Source organism: Thalassophryne amazonica, chromosome 17, assembly GCF_902500255.1.
Source record: "Thalassophryne amazonica chromosome 17, fThaAma1.1, whole genome shotgun sequence".
Taxonomy (NCBI): Eukaryota; Metazoa; Chordata; class Actinopteri; order Batrachoidiformes; family Batrachoididae; genus Thalassophryne; species Thalassophryne amazonica.
Genome location: NC_047119.1, coordinates 17,297,352 through 17,315,977, shown reverse-complemented (window position 1 = coordinate 17,315,977; position 18,626 = coordinate 17,297,352). Strand labels below are relative to the sequence as shown.

At 41.7% G+C, this 18,626-nt stretch overlaps 1 protein-coding gene and 2 long non-coding RNA genes across 4 annotated transcripts; 2 read left to right on the top strand and 1 right to left on the bottom strand.

The window, feature by feature from the left end:
• Window positions 1–1,644: 1,644 nt before the first annotated feature.
• LOC117529959 lies at window positions 1,645–13,939 on the bottom strand. Its single transcript, XR_004566161.1, has 3 exons — window positions 13,910–13,939; window positions 6,890–6,894; window positions 1,645–1,654 (listed from the first exon to the last, which is right to left on the bottom strand). It is a non-coding gene; the product is annotated as an uncharacterized LOC117529959 (long non-coding RNA).
• Window positions 6,316–17,843, top strand: LOC117529957 (urea transporter 1-like). 2 transcript variants are annotated; one of them, XM_034192865.1, is made up of 9 exons: window positions 6,316–6,488; window positions 9,584–9,773; window positions 9,935–10,063; window positions 13,419–13,548; window positions 13,633–13,707; window positions 16,137–16,284; window positions 16,555–16,605; window positions 16,837–16,886; window positions 16,995–17,843. In XM_034192865.1, the coding sequence occupies exons 1-9, from the start codon at window positions 6,350–6,352 to the stop codon at window positions 17,229–17,231; spliced, it is 1,149 nt and encodes a 382-aa protein (XP_034048756.1). In that variant the 5' UTR covers window positions 6,316–6,349; the 3' UTR covers window positions 17,232–17,843. The 2 variants fall into 2 exon arrangements, with proteins under 2 accessions (XP_034048756.1, XP_034048755.1); XM_034192864.1 differs by having other exon boundaries at window positions 16,471–16,605.
• LOC117529958 lies at window positions 14,130–15,797 on the top strand. Its single transcript, XR_004566160.1, has 3 exons — window positions 14,130–14,217; window positions 14,943–14,944; window positions 15,786–15,797. It is a non-coding gene; the product is annotated as an uncharacterized LOC117529958 (long non-coding RNA).
• Window positions 17,844–18,626: the final 783 nt, after the last annotated feature.

Sequence of the window (18,626 nt, the reverse complement as noted above, 5' to 3'; positions counted from 1 at the left end):
GTGTTAATTGTGTGCAATGATAATACAGATTTTGTTTGAATAAATCACTAAATAATCAGCACAGAATATGTTGCATGTCAGGTTTCAGCCCAGGGGTGGTGTCAGGTCTCTTTTTTTCCCCGTTTCACAGTTCAATATTCTAGTCATTAGGTTCGTTCTGAGTTTATAATTTATTTTCTATTCTGTAGTCTGTTGGGTTTTTTTTGTTTATTTTAGGATTTTCTGTTTTTCATATATCAGTCATGTGGTTTATTCAGTCATTGTTTCTGTCCAGTTATGGTTGTTTCCATTATGTTAAGCATTCTGGTTTTTCTCCTGATTCTTATAATGTAGTCTTTAGTTGTTTCAGTCCTCTTTTGTTCTTCACATAGCTTATATGGTTATCTTGTTTTGTTTTCTGTTTTACAGTTCAGCTGGTAATTTATAGGTTCTTTTTGACTTTAGCCATGTGTTTAGTTTGTTCCTTTACAGTCACTGATTTTGGTCACCGTTTGCGTTTCCTTCACGTACACTCTTGCACCTGTCTGTTTCTTCTTTGTTCTCCCCTGTGTGTTCCCTTACATGCTTGCATGTGCTTGTTTCATCTTTGTCTCTGTTTTCCCCATACGTTCACTTACTCTCTTGCACTTGTCTGTTTCATCTTTGTCACAGTCTGCCTGAATCACTCCCTCACTCTCTTGCATCTCTTCCCTCCTCTTGGATTCACCCGACCACACCTCCCTTCTGGAACTTTCATCCACACATGCACCTTGTTAACCTAATTACCTCACCTGTGTATTTAAGGCCTTCACTTTCTCCGCTCCCCTGCCAGTTCGTCGTGATTCATGTATCCACGTTCCAACCTCTTGATTCTGTCTTGTTTTTGCCTCAATGTGTTACAACCTTGCTTTGTTTACTGGACCTTGTTTTTGCCTCTGCCTTTGATACAGTATCTCACCGTGTTTTTGAACCCAGCCTGTCTCTCGACCACGTTTTTGCCTAGCACTTATCTGTACCTCTGCTTCGCTGCCTGCCTTCCCGTGTACCATACCACTACCTGTGAAAACGATAAAGCTTATTTTCTACTTATAACACCTCGTCCTTGAGTCTGCATTTTGTGCCCTCCCATATTCTGTGCCATGCTTCCTTGAGCCCTGTCATTGCAAGATTGCAGTATTTACAGAATGTTATGTACAAATGCATTCACCCTGTCTGACAATGTTGTAATGACCGGGGAAGGGGGGCGTCAGAGCCACACATTGAGCCAGATCCCCCTCAAGGTATGGTCACATTAGCAGCGAGCGGCAGCAAGTGACCACTTGATATTCACTTGCAATCAGCACGGGAATTTTGCAGTGGCAAGAGACAAGTTACTCTGCCACCAGACAGGAGGAGCCAAAATAGACCTTTATGCAAATACTGAGCGCAGCGACAGCCAATCCAAGTGAAGAGGCCATGTGACATCAACTGGTTTTTCGCTTGAAGAAAACAATCCAAGATTATGGAATATGTTCCCAAACAGCTGTATTTCTACATAAATCTAATGTTTCTCATGTATTTTGTAAATGTTAATGATAAATAAACACTTCTACGTCTAAAAACACTGTTTTTGTAACAACAAAACACCTCTGAAGTGACTTACAAGACATTTTATAGAGATGTAGTACGCATGCCCCTGGAACGCCCATCGAGCCACAAAACCAACTGCTTGTCACCCTCATTTGTAATTAATGTGGCCGTGACATTAACATTTAACGACATTTTAGGTCCACTTTTCCACATAGATAGATAGATAAATAGAGTGAATCCAGAAATTATTCACAGCACTTCACATTTTGCTATGTTACACCCTTATTCCAAAATGGAGTAAATTGTTTTGTTTGTTTTTTTTCAAAATTCTACACACAATACCCCATAATGACAATGTGACACAGCTTTTTTGAGATTTTTGCAAGTTTATTAAAAACTCATAGTGCTTCACTTTTTACACACACGTACGAGGTCCGTACGAGGTACCGTTTAATTTCTTTAAAAAACTATATGGATTTGATTCATATGTTTTTACGTCAGCCAAGCTTGAACCTTCGTGCGCATGCGTGAGTTTTTCCACGCCTGTCGGTGACGTCATTCGCCTGTGAGCACGCCTTGTGGGAAGAGTGGTCCAGCCCCCTCATCGGATTTTCATTGTCTGAGAAGTTGCTGAGAGACTGGCGCTGTGCTTCATCAAAATTTTTTTGAAAAATGTGAGGCACATCCGAGTGGATACCATTTCAGAAATTAAGCTGGTTTTTGGTGAAAATTTTAACGGCTGCTGAGAGATTTTGGATTGTTTCTATCGCTGTAAGGACTTCCCATGGAGCGGGACGTCACACAGCGCTCAGAGGCGCGCCCGCCACAGGAAAAACACCTCCGTGTTGATAACCATTTGTAAAATCCAGGCGGCTTTTGGTGGCTTTCAGTTGAGTATCTGAGAAATTGTTTAACAGCAGGGCATGTTCCAACTTGTCCTTAAGGCTTCCAACTGAGGTGTTATTCCTGTGGCGGGCGCGCCGCGCCGGCTGCGAGCTGACGCGCCAATCCGTCCGCACGTCTTTCATTAAAAAAATCTCCTTTAACAGTGGAATGTCTGGATAAACTGCTGATTCCGACCTCTTCTGAAAGTTCTCTGTTCTCTCACGACGTCCTGGGTCAACAGAGGCTTAAATTTGGAGGTTTTCAGCTTGAAATATGATGACGACATCGCCTCGGAGTGCTGCGCGACGTCCTGCTCCGTGGGAAGTCCTTACAGCTATAGAAACAATTCAAAATCTCTCATCAGCTGTTAAAATTCACAGAAAACCAGCTTAATTTGTCGAATGGTGTCCACTCGGATGTGCCTCACAGTTTTTGAAAAAATTTTGATGAAGCACAGCGCCAGTCTCTCAGCAACTTCTCCGACAAAGGAATTCCGACGAGGAGGCTGGACCACTCCTCCCACAAGGCGTGCTCACAGGCGAATGACGTCAGCGACAGGCGTGAAAAAACTCTCGCATGCAGACGAGGGTTCAAGCTTGGCTGATGTAATTACATGTGATTCAAATCCATATGGTTTTTTTAAAAAAATGTTGGATACTTTTCTAATAGACCTTGTGTGTGTGTGTGTGTATATATGTATGTGTATATGTATATGTATATATATATATATATATGTATGTGTGTGTGTGTGTATATATGTATATATACACACACACGCAACACTTTTGGTTTTGCTCCCATTTTGTATGAGATGAACTCAAAGATCTAAAACTTTTTCCACATACACAATATCACCATTTCCCTCAAATATTGTTCACAAACCAGTCTAAATCTGTGATAGTGAGCACTTCTCCTTTGCTGAGATAATCCATTCCACCTCACATGTGTGCCATATCAAGATGCTGATTAGACACCATGATTAGTGCACAGGTGTGCCTTAGACTGTCCACAATAAAAGGCCACTCTGAAAGGTGCAGTTTTATCACACAGCACAATGCCACAGATGTCGCAAGATTTGAGGGAGCATGCAATTGGCAGGCTGACAGCAGGAATGTCAACCAGAGCTGTTGCTCGTGTATTGAATGTTCATTTCTCTACCATAAGCCGTCTCCAAAGGCGTTTCAGAGAATTTGGCAGTACATCCAACCAGCCTCACAACCGCAGACCACGTGTAACCACACCAGCCCAGGACCTCCACATCCAGCATGTTCACCTCCGAGATCGTCTGAGACCAGCCACTCGGACAGCTGCTGAAACAATCGGTTTGCATAACCAAAGAATTTCTGCATAAACTGTCAGAAACCGTCTCAGGGAAGCTCATCTGCATGCTCGTCGTCCTCATCGGGGTCTCGACCTGACTCCAGTTCGTCGTCGTAACCGACTTGAGTGGGCAAATGCTCACATTCGCTGGCGTTTGGCACGTTGGAGAGGTGTTCTCTTCACGGACGAATCCCGGTTCACACTGTCCAGGGCAGATGGCAGACAGCGTGTGTGGTGTCGTGTGGGTGAGCGGTTTTCTGATGTCAATGTTGTGGATCGAGTGGCCCATGGTGGCGGTGGGGTTATGGTATGGGCAGGCGTCTGTTATGGACGAAGAACACAGGTGCATTTTATTGATGGCATTTTGAATGCACAGAGATACCGTGACGAGATCCTGAGGCCCATGTTGTGCCATACATCCAAGAACATCACCTCATGTTGCAGCAGGATAATGCACGGCCCCATGTTGCAAGGATCTGTACACAATTCTTGGAAGCTGAAAATGTCCCAGTTCTTGCATGGCCGGCATACTCACCGGACATGTCACCCATTGAGCATGTTTGGGATGCTCTGGACCGGCGTATACAACAGCGTGTACCAGTTCCTGCCAGTATCCAGCAACTTCACACAGCCATTGCAGAGGAGTGGACCAACATTCCACAGGCCACAATTGACAACTTGATCAACTCTATGCGAAGGAGATGTGTTGCACTGCATGAGGCAAATGGTGGTCACACCAGATACTGACTGGTATCCCCCCCAATAAAACAACACTGCACCTTTCAGAGTGGCCTTTTATTGTGGACAGTCTAAGGCACACCTGTGCACTAATCATGGTGTCTAATCAGCATCTTGATATGGCACACCTGTGAGGGGGGATGGATTATCTCAGCAAAGGAGAAGTGCTCACTATCACAGATTTAGACTGGTTTGTGAACAATATTTGAGGGAAATGGTGATATTGTGTATGTGGAAAAAGTTTTAGATCTTTGAGTTCATCTCATACAAAATGGGAGCAAAACCAAAAGTGTTGCGTTTATATTTTTGTTGTGTGTGTATATATATGTGTATGTATATGTATATGTATATTAGGGCTGGGCAAGTTGATGCTTTGTAATTAACGCTGACAATTTTCTTTTTTTTTTAATCGTACAGTAAAGCAGTTGGGGTTTTTTTTTATTATTGTAAGAGTCTGTTGCTCACAGGCTTTTGTTTTGCAAGTCTGTTGCTGACTGCTGCCACGCTCACAGGAACTGGTGTGACAAGTCCCTGACCGGAAAAGAATTGGTGGATAAACCAACCAACATGGAGACAGGCACGGAACTTTTACATGGCCATTTTCAGTTTAAAGTGCTTCCAGATGGCATAGTTGACAGAACCAAAGTTATTTGCAGCCACTGCAAAGCTGAATTTTCTTATCAGCGGAGTAGTTCGAGTCTTAAATATCACCTAAATTCAGCGCACACACAGATGATACCAACAAATCATTCAACGAAACAAACTGCGGCACAAGGCTTCAGCAGACTACGTTAGATACAGCGTGTGGGAGAACAACAGATAAAGACAAGAGAGGCTCACAAATGCAACAGCAAAATGGATTGCCACAGACTGCAGGCTGATTAGTGTTGTGGAGGATGTCGGTCTGAGAATGGCAACAAATGACAGCACATATGAGATTCACTCACAACGCACCATAAAGGAGAGAACTGCAAAAGCCACAACTTTACAATGTGCACCTGCTGTTGCTCTCAATGGGTACTATTGGACATCACTGGGTAACCATAATTTATTTTCATTTAAGTGCAACTGCATAAGCAAAATGCTGATAAGTGTTTGCAGAACAAACTTTATGGCACTTTCATTCATATGGCAGAACATTTCAAATACAATTGTGCTATACATGACTTTTGAATTCATTTTTGAATTTTGCATATATTATAACAATGCAATTAATTGCGATTAATAATGGAAATCATGCGACTAATCGTGACTAATATTATATAATATATCAAGAAATAGCAATGAAAAAAGCTCCTTGGTGCTGGTAATTATAGCATAAACGTAAGCCCTCTGGAGGCCCTGACACACACAGGTCAGTGCATATCCTCACGTACCGTAGAGTGAGGTGAGGTAGGAGTCTAAGAACGGGACATCAATCCATTGTAGTTTGCCTCTGCAGCTATGAAGGGTACTGTACCCACTTTCAGCTGGGTGGATTGAAATGATGCTAATGAAGTCTCTTGAGTGTCCTGTCTTGGGTTATTGTGTAGGTGAGAGTAGCAATAGTGCATTGTGTGTTGGAGCAACAGCTGCTCTCTGATTATATTCTGGTCTGGACCGATAGCAGTGGCTTATTTAGTTGACCTTGTAGCCTTGCAGTAGCAAAAAGTAACTAAAAGTTTCCTTCAGCCACTATTATGTACAGTGCTGTTATCTTTCTGTTAAGGCCATAAACCATGACGATGTTTGTGCTTAATCACGAGGCGTGTGCAAGCTGCAACATCTTATCTTGTCGCGTGTCTGTGCGACACCCTGTTTGTCTCTGAGAAAGGATCATTTGGGTTTCAGTTCTGTGCATGGAATACATACACACTGAATGAAATTGGTACTTTTACAGAATAACATGGAGAACATCGACCAGCCCTCACGTGAAGAAACATCAGCTCACATCTGCATCTCAAGAACCATTGGGGTATTTACCGGTGATATGGCTGTTTGTGCAGAACTGGTGAAAAGTAGGTAATTACATCTTGTCTTCCACGCTGCATGTCACTTATGCTTAATTTGGAGCAGTGTTCTACAACCCCAACTGACAATAAGTTACAATCATATGGAAAATGTGAACTTAAATAAAACCACTGTGATTCTTACATTTCTTTGACTTATCTTTTCATTGTAGACAGTATCAACTCAATATACGAGGTCTGTTAGAAAATAAACCGACAGTTTTATTTTTTTTTTAAAACTATATGGATTTGAATCACATGTGATTACATCAGCCAAACTTGAACCCTCATGCGCATGCGTGAGTTTTTTCACGCCTGTCGGTGACGTCATTCACCTGTGAGCACGCCTTGTGAAGGAGTGGTCCAGCCCCCTCGTCGGATTTTCATTGTCTGAGAAGTTGCTGAGAGACTGGCGCTGTGCTTCATCAAAATTTTTTCGAAAACTGTGAGGCACATCCGAGTGGACGCATTTGAGAAATTAAGCTGGTTTTCGGGGAAAATTTTAACGGCTGATGAGAGATTTTGGATTGTTTCTATCGCTGTAAGGACTTCCCAAGGAGCGGGACGTCGCGCAGCGCTCCGAGGCGACGTCGTCATCCTGTTTCAAGCTGAAAACCTCCAAATTTAAGCCTCTGTTGACCCAGGACGTCGTGAGAGAACAGAACTTTCAGAAGAAGTCGGGATCAGCAGTTTATCCGGACATTCCACTGTTGAAGGAGATTTTTTTTTAATGAAAGACGTGCGGCCGGATTGGTGCGTCGGCTCGCAGCCGGCGCCCGCCACAGGAAAAACACCTCCGTGTTGATAACCATTTGTAAAATCCAGGCGGCTTTTGGTGTCTTTCAGTTGAGTGAGTATCTGAGAAATTGTTTAACAACAGGGCATGTTCCAACTTGTCGTTAAGGCTTCCAACAGAGGTGTTTTTCCTGTGGTGGGCACGCGGCGCTGGCTCTTTCATTTAAAAAATCTCCTTTAACAGTGGAATGTCCGGATAAACTGCTGATTCTGACCTCTTCTGAAAGTTCTCTGTTCTTTCACGACGTCCTGGATCAACAGAGGCTTAAATTTGGAGGTTTTCAGCTTGAAACAGGATGACAACGTCGCCTCGGAGCGCTGCGCGACGTCCCGCTCCGTGGGAAGTAATTACAGCGATAGAAACAATCCAAAATCTCTCATCAGCCGTTAAAATTTTCACAGAAAATCAGCTGAATTTCTCGAATGGTGTCCACTCGGATGTGCCTCACAGTTTCTGAAAAAAGTTTGATCAAGCACAGCACCAGTCTCTCAGCAACTTCTCCGACAAAGGAATTCCGACGAGGGGGGTGGACCACTCCTTCCACAAGGCGTGCTCACAGGCGAATGACGACACCGACAGGCGTGAAAAAACTCTCACATGCCCACAAGGGTTCAAGCTTGGCTGACGTAATCACACGTGATTCAAATCCATATGGTTGTTTTTTTTAAATAATAAGGTTGGATACTTTTCTAACAGACCTCGTATTTCAAGTTTTGTGTGGTCATCATAACTTCATTTGTTAGTATTAACCTATTTCTCCTTTCAAGGTCTGCTACATATTAAAAAAACAGCATGGGATGGGGGCTAGTTCAAAATATAAGGATGAAATCATCACTTTTACAGATTGTGGATACATGAACATTTCCAAGTGCCTGAATATGTCTTGGACAATCATTAAAAAATACAAGCAGTTTGGTATTCTGTGGTACATTTGTGGTGAGTAGCCTCTTTTCAAAAACTGAGTGGCTCTGCTGGAAGCAGACAACTGAGGGAAACCAGCAAGATGACTCTGAAGGAGCTGTTGTATAATGCAGCTTTTGTCATTTCCATCATCCATTATACAGCTTGGTGATGTAATGTATAGAGGAGAATTTTCTTTAAATGAACATGCAAAATTTGAACTGCAGTTTACCAGGAAACCCAAGTGAAGATTTGATGCAATTTCTTGTTACAATCCTTCTCTACTCCACTCCAAAATGAAGCTGTGAACGAGGATGCAACAGACAAATCTTGCACCATTCCCAGTTTCTCCACTCACATCCACAGAAGTCTATGATTCTTTCAGAAATGCCTCAGTGTCTTGTGGCTTCCCTCACTAGTCTCTTTCCAGCATAATCAGAACTGCCTACTTGACACAGATTTACCATAAAAATATAAAACTGTATTTCTTAATTATTGCCCAAGACATTTTCACTCACTCTGAGATGTTAATGTAGCCATCCCCCGACTTATCTCAAGAAAACCACCATCAACTCTTGCTGGAAAGTAATGCAATGAAGTTGACCACACAAACGATGATATATCTTGAGATAATACTGTCTGCAATTAAACAAAGGTCAAAGTAAATGTTAGGATTAGTGCCCGACCGATAAATCGACCGGCCGATATTATCGGCCGACATAAGCCCTTTTCAAAGTATTCACTATCGGCCGAAATTTTGCCGATAGAACACCGATAATTTTTCATGAACAGTTACTGAAATAATGTTTGTGTTGGCAATGTAAAATGTCCTTGTACCGTTTGTCCAGTAGATAGAGCTCTGACTCCATTCAACTGAGAGCTGCTTACACCCCTGCTTAAATGTGTTCATCACCGGCCCCCATAGTTCGCCGTCACACTGCACTGATCAGCTGACAAAAGCATACAAGTAAGTTTATAAGGATGTTGTTTGTAATAACTTTGGGATTACAGTCACCCACATTTCTCCCGTTTCAGTTCAACTCAGTTTGATTAACTCAGTTTATGTAGTTATAAAGTTAATCAATATGAGGACAAAGCTTCAGCTTTTAGCTCAGACCTTTTTACTTAAGGATCCAAAAAATAACATTTATTCATTTAAAAAATAGATATATATCCACTGATTTATCAGCTATCGGCAAATGAGCCGATTATCTGCATTTTTTTTCATCCAATATCGTTATCGGCATCGGCCTCAAAAATCCATATCGGTCGGGCTCTAGTAAGGATCACTGCAGGATTTTAAAATCAAACTTTCCACATCCTACAAACGTTTTCTGAGTTGGGGTTGTGTAATTGTCTGCAATGATAATGGCGAGAGTTGAATGTCGCCCCCCGCTGTCTGTGACAGAACAGGCTGTGGCAGTCCAGCTGGTGGACTGGATTTTTCGAGGGGTGGCGCAGGTTGTGTTTGTCAACAACCCTGTCAGCGGGCTCCTCATCACCGCCGGCCTCTTCCTCCAGAACCCTTGGTGGGCTCTGAACGGCCTGCTGGGGACTCTCATCTCCACTGTGTCGGCTGTCGTTTTGGGACAAAACAGGTCATGTGAAGAAAAAAAACTACCTTGATGAAGCTATAAATGGTTGCAGCTTATTGCCATGGGCTGCACTTTGGCGTTGCCGGTATTCTGTTTTCACTGTTTCTTTTCCATTTAACTCTACGTTGCACTCACAACAGCTACATCTGCCAAATCCTCCCCAGGGCAGCCATATCAGCTGGCTTATTTGGCTATAATGGCACATTGGTTGGCACACTGCTAGCTGTTTTCTCTGCCAAAGGAAAGTGGTACTGGTGGCTTTTCCTGCCAAATGTGTTCCTGTCCATGTTATGGTAAGTGTGCAGCACTCAAAATTAATTATGGATAGAGAAGCAGTGGTAAAATATTATGGAATAATTTTGCTACTTTGAGAGTTTAAATGTGCTACAAGGATCCAAATTCTGCATCTAAAGTAAGAAGACTATAATCATTTCTGCAGATTTGAGTCCAGTAGAATCTGTGAGAGATGGTTACGGATTAGTCACAGCTTAAAGATAGGAGTCTTCTCCAACAAATTATTTGTTCACCTTGCTCTCCATTTTCACTAATTCTGACATTTGACTCCATGATCATTACTGTTGTAGTAGGGAGGGGTGTTATTTCAAAAAAATTTGGAAATCTATAAATGTTTGCATGGAATATGGAAATATACACGGAATAAACCATAGCAGGATCAATTTTGGGTCATTTGGTTCCAAAAACCCATATGGACAGAGCCAGTGAAGATATCGGGTTCAAAAATCGCCAAAAATATCGACGAAAATGTCATATCTTGAGAACTGCTGCACCTAGACACTTGAAATTTGGCTCCAAATTTTGCTTGACCCCAAGTTTATATTCAACTTCTATATTAACAATAAGCCTATCTGGTGTTTTTTAAGAGTAATTGACAAAAAAAACTAATTTCAGTACATATGTTACGATCAATTATAACAAACAAAAGCTATGTAGTTTTTATTTCAGGAACATCAGTTGAGTATAATCATCACATGTAAAGAATGACATGGCCACAATGAACTAATTATAAGCAACAGAGTGGTTTTCTACATCAACAGCACATTTACGACACACGCATTACTTGACATTTTCAAACACTCCGTCCATATGGGTTTTTGGAACCAAATGACCCAACATTTATCCTGCTATGGTTTATGCCATGTATATTTCCATATTCCATGCAAACATTTATAGATTTCCACATTTTTTTTGAAATAACACCCCTCCCTAGTTGTAGTACACAAGTCCAGCCTCGTTGTCGAGACCTATCTCCAGAAGGTTCTGCTCATGGACCACCTCCCTACTTAGCTTAAAATTTCCTGTATATTCGTTTTATAAATTGTTTTGTCAAGTGTGTTGGTAGCATGGCCCAGACAGAAGGTCACCCCTTTGAGTCTGGTCTGCTTGAGGTTTCTTCCTCAAATCTTCAGAGGGAGTTTTTCCTTACCACTGTGTGCTTGCTCTGGGAGTTGTTAAGGTTAGACCTTCAATGAAATAAATTGAAAAGACTCTAACTTGACTCTTGTCTCAGGCTAGAATGAGTATATGTGTAGTTTAAAAATTATAATGCAATGCTAAAATACACTTAGCCGTATGAGCATTGTGTTTATAATTTGCAGTTGTTTAATTAATTATTAAGATCCTGTTGTCTTTCATACAATTTGTACATGTTCAGTAAAGCCCCTCTATCAATCAATCAAAAACAATATTTACATTTTAACAGAGTCTGCATTAGGCCTTCCATGTGTATAAACATGAGCTTTTGACAAGAGCAAAAGTTGTGCAAATCAAGTAATATTTGTAGATCACCCTCTGTGCATTTGTAGGTATTAATGAGACAAATTTAACTCCATAGAAAGTTAGCATGCACGCTAATATCCGTGACAGCGTTTTCAGTTTTAGAAGTTTGTTTCTCACTAGCTTTTACATAATAAATGACAGAGGTAACACACAAATGAAATAGAGTTTTGCAGCTAGCTAAACAAGTCGGTGACAAAATCACACTAATGTCGGCGAAATGTCTTCTAAATCACTTCAGAGGTGTTATTAGGATCCAAAAACAGCGTTTTCAGTTTTAGAAGTGTTTGTTTCTCACTAGCTTTTACATAATAAATGAGGTAACACACAAATGAAATAGTTTTGCAGCTAGCTAAACAAGTCTGTGACATCATCACGCTAATGTCAGCAAAATGTCTTCTAAATCACTTCAGAGGTGTTATTAGGATCCAAAAACAGAGTTTTCAGTTTTAGATGTGTTTAGTTCTCGCTAACTTTTACATAAAATATGAGGAATGTATATAAACACATAAATAAAGCGAACTTAGGCAGACCTACCACTGACATCACGGTGCATCTCTATTGATTGGCTGTCACACCCACCACTAAAAAAAAAAAAAAAAGATTAAAACAGAATGTGGCTTTTTAACCTTAAAATAGGTCAGGTTAGCCATCTTTGAACTTGTCCAAGGTCTGTGTCCCAAGAATGTTCCCATGTGAATTTGAAGACTCTGGCAGTAATAGGACTGGAGTTATACTGAGCACAGACAGACGGATAGACGGACACAAAGCCTTCCCAATACCAAATGGCCATATTTGATGGCCTCAGGTAATTACAATGAACCCGTGTCCACACAGAAATTTCGCTTTTGAATATTGACAGGGGTGATGTTAAGTCTAAATAAATTTGTGGTCCTGAAAACAGACTTGTTTTTTAGGCCTCGGTCTTGGCTCTGTCTCACCTTGTCAACAACTGCAAAATCACAAAGTCTTGGTCTTGACTCACACTTGACCCATTTAAGATATTGATTTGGACTAGTACTCATTTATAAGTGGTCTTGTTACATCTCTACTGCGCATTCAGTGGCACATTGTGTTACGGACATAGATTATGACTGGGAGTATGTGCTCAGGTTGCCTCTACACTCAACATGGAGGCATCGGTATCATGCCCAGACAAACCCCCCACATGGCCACAAATACCATGGCTGATGTTTCCTCAATGGTACAGTACTTTTGCCAGCATATTTAACCATAGTCTTGACTAAAATGCCGATTAGATTTGTCAAATTTAGTCATCTGAATTGTTTTAGTTGGCTAAATATCACAAGATTTTAGTTGACTAAATCTACAGGAGATTAATTTGACTAAAACTATGAGGTCTTGAGGTTGACAAGGATTGAGCGAACTGATTCCTGAGCCACCGCTGAAATAAAAATTCAAAAAAAGAAACCTGGAAATGAATAGAACTTAAAGAACATTTCTCATCATTACCACAATGCAATCCCAGACTGCTGGTAATATTTAAAGTTTTGACTCTTAGCTCACATGGCACATCTCCTTTTTCCACCAACAGCTTAGACCACGTAATTAGTTTCTGCCATTATTCTCATATTTCTCTGCAAATTAGTACAATGACATAGCAAACGCGAAGATCAACATGAAGAAAAACATGAAAATCAAATCACAGTTTTAACTCGGTACAATCGTTCCAGTTTTTCTTTTTTCTTCTTCTTCTTTAAACCTTGAACATGCATTATTTTAATATTGTCAGTGTGTTGCTCTGTAAAGGTCACAATTTCATTCAGTGTGTAGCCCGTCTTTCCTGAGCCTTTATTAGTGGATTTCCTGTTTTGTCTGTGTTTGCGTTTACAGCCCTATGGTCTCCAGTGCTCTGTCCTCAGTTGCCACCAAATGGGATGTGCCAATATTCACCCTGCCCTTTAACATTTTGCTGTGTCTGCACATTGCCGCTACAGGAGCCAACCATCCCTATTTTCCAGAGGTACAACACCACATAGAGCTTGTAAATATATTGGTCATCAATTGATAATCATAAATATAAAAAATCAGTTACTTTCTATTTCAGGTGGACTTTTTCCCCAAAATCCACCCACATCCTGTTAATATTACCATCGAAGGCCTAAGTACTCGTATATCTCAGGTATAATAAGAATTTGTGGAAAAATTCACTTTTCTACAGTCTTAGTGACATTGAAACAGTGTTAGCAATCAAGCCTCTTGGGGCCCCCTACTCACCCTTGATAATTTGGAATCTGATAATTCCAGGAAGGAAGGAAAAAGGAACACAAAGGTCCAGACAGAAGGGATAAATGGGTGGCTGCTATCAGCCAAGTAAATGAGACGGTCATGGGAATAACGTCGCCGGATCGCTAGTTGCCATCATTTATGGTTGGAACTACGACAGTATCTGATCATCTATGAACCTCCAACTTTCGTTCTTCATTAATGACAGACATTCTTGACAAATGCTTTCACTTTTGTCCATCTTGCGCCAGTTCAAGAATTTCACCTCCAGTGGCACTTTGGCAAGACACCGGCTGTCCCTCTTAACCATGGCCGCAGTTCAGAGAAAGAAAATCCACAAAATAGAACCGGAATCCTATTCCATTATTCCTAGCTGGGGTATTCAGGCAACCGGGCCTGCTTTGAAGTCATACGCCATTTGGCATGACCAAATCGGCAGGCGTTTGCTAATAAACAGCGGTAAAGATGACTATATCAACAATGGTTGTGAGTGCGCATACATTTTGTTTTCAGCGGCAATCCAAAATGGCAGCAGAAGTGACATAGGCCCAACCGTACCTATTGGCTTTCCATGGTGGAGTGCTAAGCTCTTAGCCTTATTAACAAACACAGCTATTACTGCCTTTTTGTAGTTGTTTGTCTGTCTTCTGTTCAAACACCCATGAATGTCTTTCAGTGTCCGTCTCTGTGCCATAAATGTTTGCATATATAGTGACAAATGTCCTTCTTGAACCCAACTTTTGTGCCATCAGCTCATGCTAAAAATAACCTGCGTTCATGCTTCCAGGTATCTCTAGGTTGATGCATGTACACAAAGCGCTGTATCCCGAACCATGATACGGTCTCTTGTCGGTGTTAGTGGTACAACAGCAAAAGAAATAGTATTTTCTTGTTCTTGCTATGATACGGAAGTTAGCACTGGACAGTTTCTTCACTGCTCATGTTGCACATGGATTTATGTTGCAAGTTTTTGTTTTGTTTTTTTGTTTTAAACATATGAACATGTAATAGCAAACAATCGAATGCAATCTAAATAACAAGTATACTCCAACCCGTTATTAGCTTCTCTGGTAAGCTAACGAAGGCAGAATTGATGACAGTTTAGGGTTAGCCAAACCAGCTAACATGCAGCTGTAATACACACAAAAACCTTTCCAAGCTTCTAGACTTTGTATAATGTTTCATGCTTGTTATCTTTCAATGCCAGAAGGTTAATCTTCAGATGAGTTGATAGCATGAGTTCCACCAGTGGGTACACAGACCGCCAGAAATATAATGCAAGTAATCATAAAAATGTAAGACTTTCTTAAAATATTATACTATGTAATTTTCAGAAAAAGTGGGAATTAATTTCCAACTTGATTATAGGTGGTCTAAGATGACTCTGTAGTTTTGAGGGAGTGTAATGTGAGCGCTAAGTAAACCACAGGCTGCAAAGAAGTTGTATTTCATCTCTCAGTTAACCTAAAATATGTACGGGGGGGGGGGGGGGGGTGTGTCTTGGTAACAGTGTCTTCAACCAAGGTGCTCCAGAAACTGGTGCACTGCTCATCAGGCTTCTAAAACAAGCGAAAGGTTTTCTGCTCTGTGCCAACACCTCAAAGCATGTGGGTGAAAAGCAGCCACCAAAGCTCCCTGAGGTGAAGCAATGAAGCAGTAAGGTGAAGTCTGTATTTTTCCATTAATAGTTACTTTTATTTCATCGACTAGTTGTTTGTAATTGTGTGTATGTGCAGAGTGTGTGTGCTTCATGAACTCGCCAATGTAATGCTTATTGAATTAGCATATTACACCTTATAAATAGCAGTGTAATGCTGCACTTAGATCAAATTTTTGGTGGTCGACGGTGCAATTGTTTTCTTCCTCCACCATACCAATGTATCACTGCACCTGAACACATGGAATTTAAGACGAGTTCGCCCATGGGTGCAAGCAGGGGTGCCAAAAACGCATGAATAATGAGAAGGATTCTAGGGGCCCATGATTGACAGGGGCCCAGCGAAGCCCCTAATGCAATTATAATACTGACAAAATATTATGGGGGGTGGCCTAGTAAGATTTTTTTTCATGGGGCCTAAAATCCCTGGTGGCACCACTGGGTGCAAGTACATGCATGATTTTAAAGAATGTGGGCCCTGAGTGTGAACACAACAATTAGAATGACTGGAAACGAGCAATGACACTTGCTGGCAGATGGGGTCCAGATGCTTGATTGTTAGCAATGTTTTAGTGTGCATGTGCGTGTGTGTGTGTAAACAAAAAGATATTTTATATTCGTAGTGATACATTATCGCTTTTTTATGTGACGGGGTTTCCTGTTTGCAGCTATTCCTGTCCGTGCCCATTGGAGTTGGGCAGGTGTACGGCTGTGACAGTGTTTGGACAGGAGGCCTTTTCCTTCTGGCAATGCTGCTCTCCTCTCCAACTATCTGCTTGCATGCTACGCTGGGCTCTGCCATTGGCATGTTGTCTGGTAAAATTAAAAAACAAAACAGAGAAATCTCTTACTGGCATAGAAACATGCATAATGTCTACTGGCTGCAGGCACCATGGTGCAAAATGTGAAGGAAACATGTTTTCTGCACCATGATGCATATCCTGATTGAGCGTACAAATGTTTATTGCTTTTGTGCAGAATATTGTGTGGATGTGTGTGCAGGACTTGCTCTGGCAGCTCCTCACCAGGACATTTATTCCGGGTTATGGGGGTATAACTCCGCTCTCTCCTGCATTGCTATTGGAGGAGTGTTCTACGTCCTCACATGGCAAACTCATCTCCTGGCTCTAACATGTGGTAAAGAACATCATTCACCTTTCATCAAGTTTCCAATCTACGACAGCGTTTTAGGGCCACATAGAATTTTTTTTTTTTAGACTTTGAGAATAAAGTCGTAATTTTACGAGAATAAAGTCGTAATATAATATTTTCACTTTATTTTCGTAATATTAAACTCCATCATACCAATCCCATCACGTTCTATTTATTTTTATTTTAAAAATAATCTAAAAATCTGTTTCTTTCTAGCACTTTTCTGTGCATACATGGCGTCAGCTCTGTCTAATCTGATGTCCCTGGTAAGTATTGGACTTTCCTTCTGTGCCAAATCCCATAAACTTCATCTGAACAACCAGATGTCTCTCGTCTCATGTCCTGCCTTCTTTCTCTGTGACATCGACTTTCAGTTTTCACTACCAGCCTGCACGTGGCCTTTCTGCCTGTCGACTCTCGTCTTCCTCCTCGTTTCCTCCGAAATCCCGGCCATGTGCAGACTGCCTCTATCTGTTGTCGCCTACCCCGAGGAGAACCGACGCTACCGGAGACGATTAGAGGCCTCTGCAAAAACTCAGCAGAGCGGCAGCCAAGAAGGGGCCCAGCTGAAGGAAAGTGGAGGGACACAAGTCCAGATGGATGTGGAGTGAGGCTGCAGACTTTGGGACCGGAGGATGAGGGTGTAACGTGGTTAACCACATAAATATGGTGGTTCTCAACCATTTTTGTATTTTTCTCATATCAGTGTCTGACATTGACACTTTACCTACTGCAGTATACCTGTTATGCACACCAGATGGCAGCACATTCAAATCAGAGATGTGAGCACAGCTGCATGGAAATCTCATGAAACAAATGAATTATGCTTTTAAAAAAAAGTTCCTTTCAATTAACCATTTAAGTCATACAAATGATTTTCTTGGGTGATATTATAATTGTGTTCTGTATTCAGATAAAGGATTCACAATCTGATATCATCAATACGATTAGAATGTATTATCCTGAAGGTTGGCTTTATGAGAGCTGAAGAAAAACAGTAGGCCTCAACTGTGAATGGAAATACCAAACAGCCATGTAAAACTGAAGCAGAAAGAAAGCAATGGAAACGAAATTGTGACAGCATAGTGCAATCTGCAACTTCACCATGAGACGTCAGGAAGTCCTACACACTGCAGCTTTAACATAGCTTTATTAAACTAAGCATGTATTTTCTGAGTAGTGTACTTCCTTCTTCATGTAGTCTGCAAGATCTCCCACAGTTTCTCCAGAGATGTTCAATCAGATTCAGGTCTGGGCTCTGGCTGGTCCACTGAAGGACATTCACAGAGTTGTCCTGAAGACACTCCGTTTATCTTGACTGTGTGTTTAGGGTCATTGTCCTGCTGAAAGATGAACCGTTACCCCAGTCTGAGGTCAAGAGCGCTCTGGAGCAGGTTTTCATCCAGGATGTCTCTGTACATTGATGCATTCATCTTTTGCTCAATCCTGACTAGTCTCCCAGTTCCTGTTGCTGAAAAACTTCCCCACAGCATGATGCTGCCACCACCATGCTTCACTGTAGGGATGGTGCCTGGTTTCATCCAAACATGATGCCTGACATTCACACCAAAGAGTTCAATTTTTGTCTCATTAGAACAGAGAATGTTGTTTCAGATGGTCTGAGAGTCCTTCAGGTGCCTTTTGGCAAACTCCAGGTGGGCTGCCATGTGCCTTTTACTAAGGAGTGGCTTCTGTCTGACCACTCTACCATACAGGCCTGATTGGTGGATTGCTACAGAGATGGTTGTCCTTCTTGAAGGTTCTTCTCTCTCCATAGAGGAATGCTGGAGCTCTGTCAGAGGGACCATCTGGTTATTGGTCACCTCCCTCACTGAGGTCCTTCTCCCCCGATCGCACAGTTTCGACATGCGGCCAGTTCCAGGAAGAGTCCTGGTGGAGCCGAACTTCTTCTCCATAAGGATGATGGAGGCCACTGTACTAATTGGGACCTTCAAAGCAGCAGAAATGTTTCTGTGCCCTTCCCCAGATTTGTGCCTCGAGAGAAT

What these genes read in the sequence shown, in the direction of transcription:
- LOC117529957 (XM_034192864.1), top strand. Translation starts at nt 6,350, where the DNA reads ATGAAATTGGTACTTTTACAGAATAACATGGAGAACATCGACCAGCCC. An exon ending in GTCGTTTTGGGACAAAACAG is followed by an intron (nt 9,774 to 9,934) that starts GTCATGTGAAGA and finishes AATCCTCCCCAG; the next exon opens with GGCAGCCATATCAGCTGGCT. An exon ending in TGTCTAATCTGATGTCCCTG is followed by an intron (nt 16,887 to 16,994) that starts GTAAGTATTGGA and finishes ATCGACTTTCAG; the next exon opens with TTTTCACTACCAGCCTGCAC.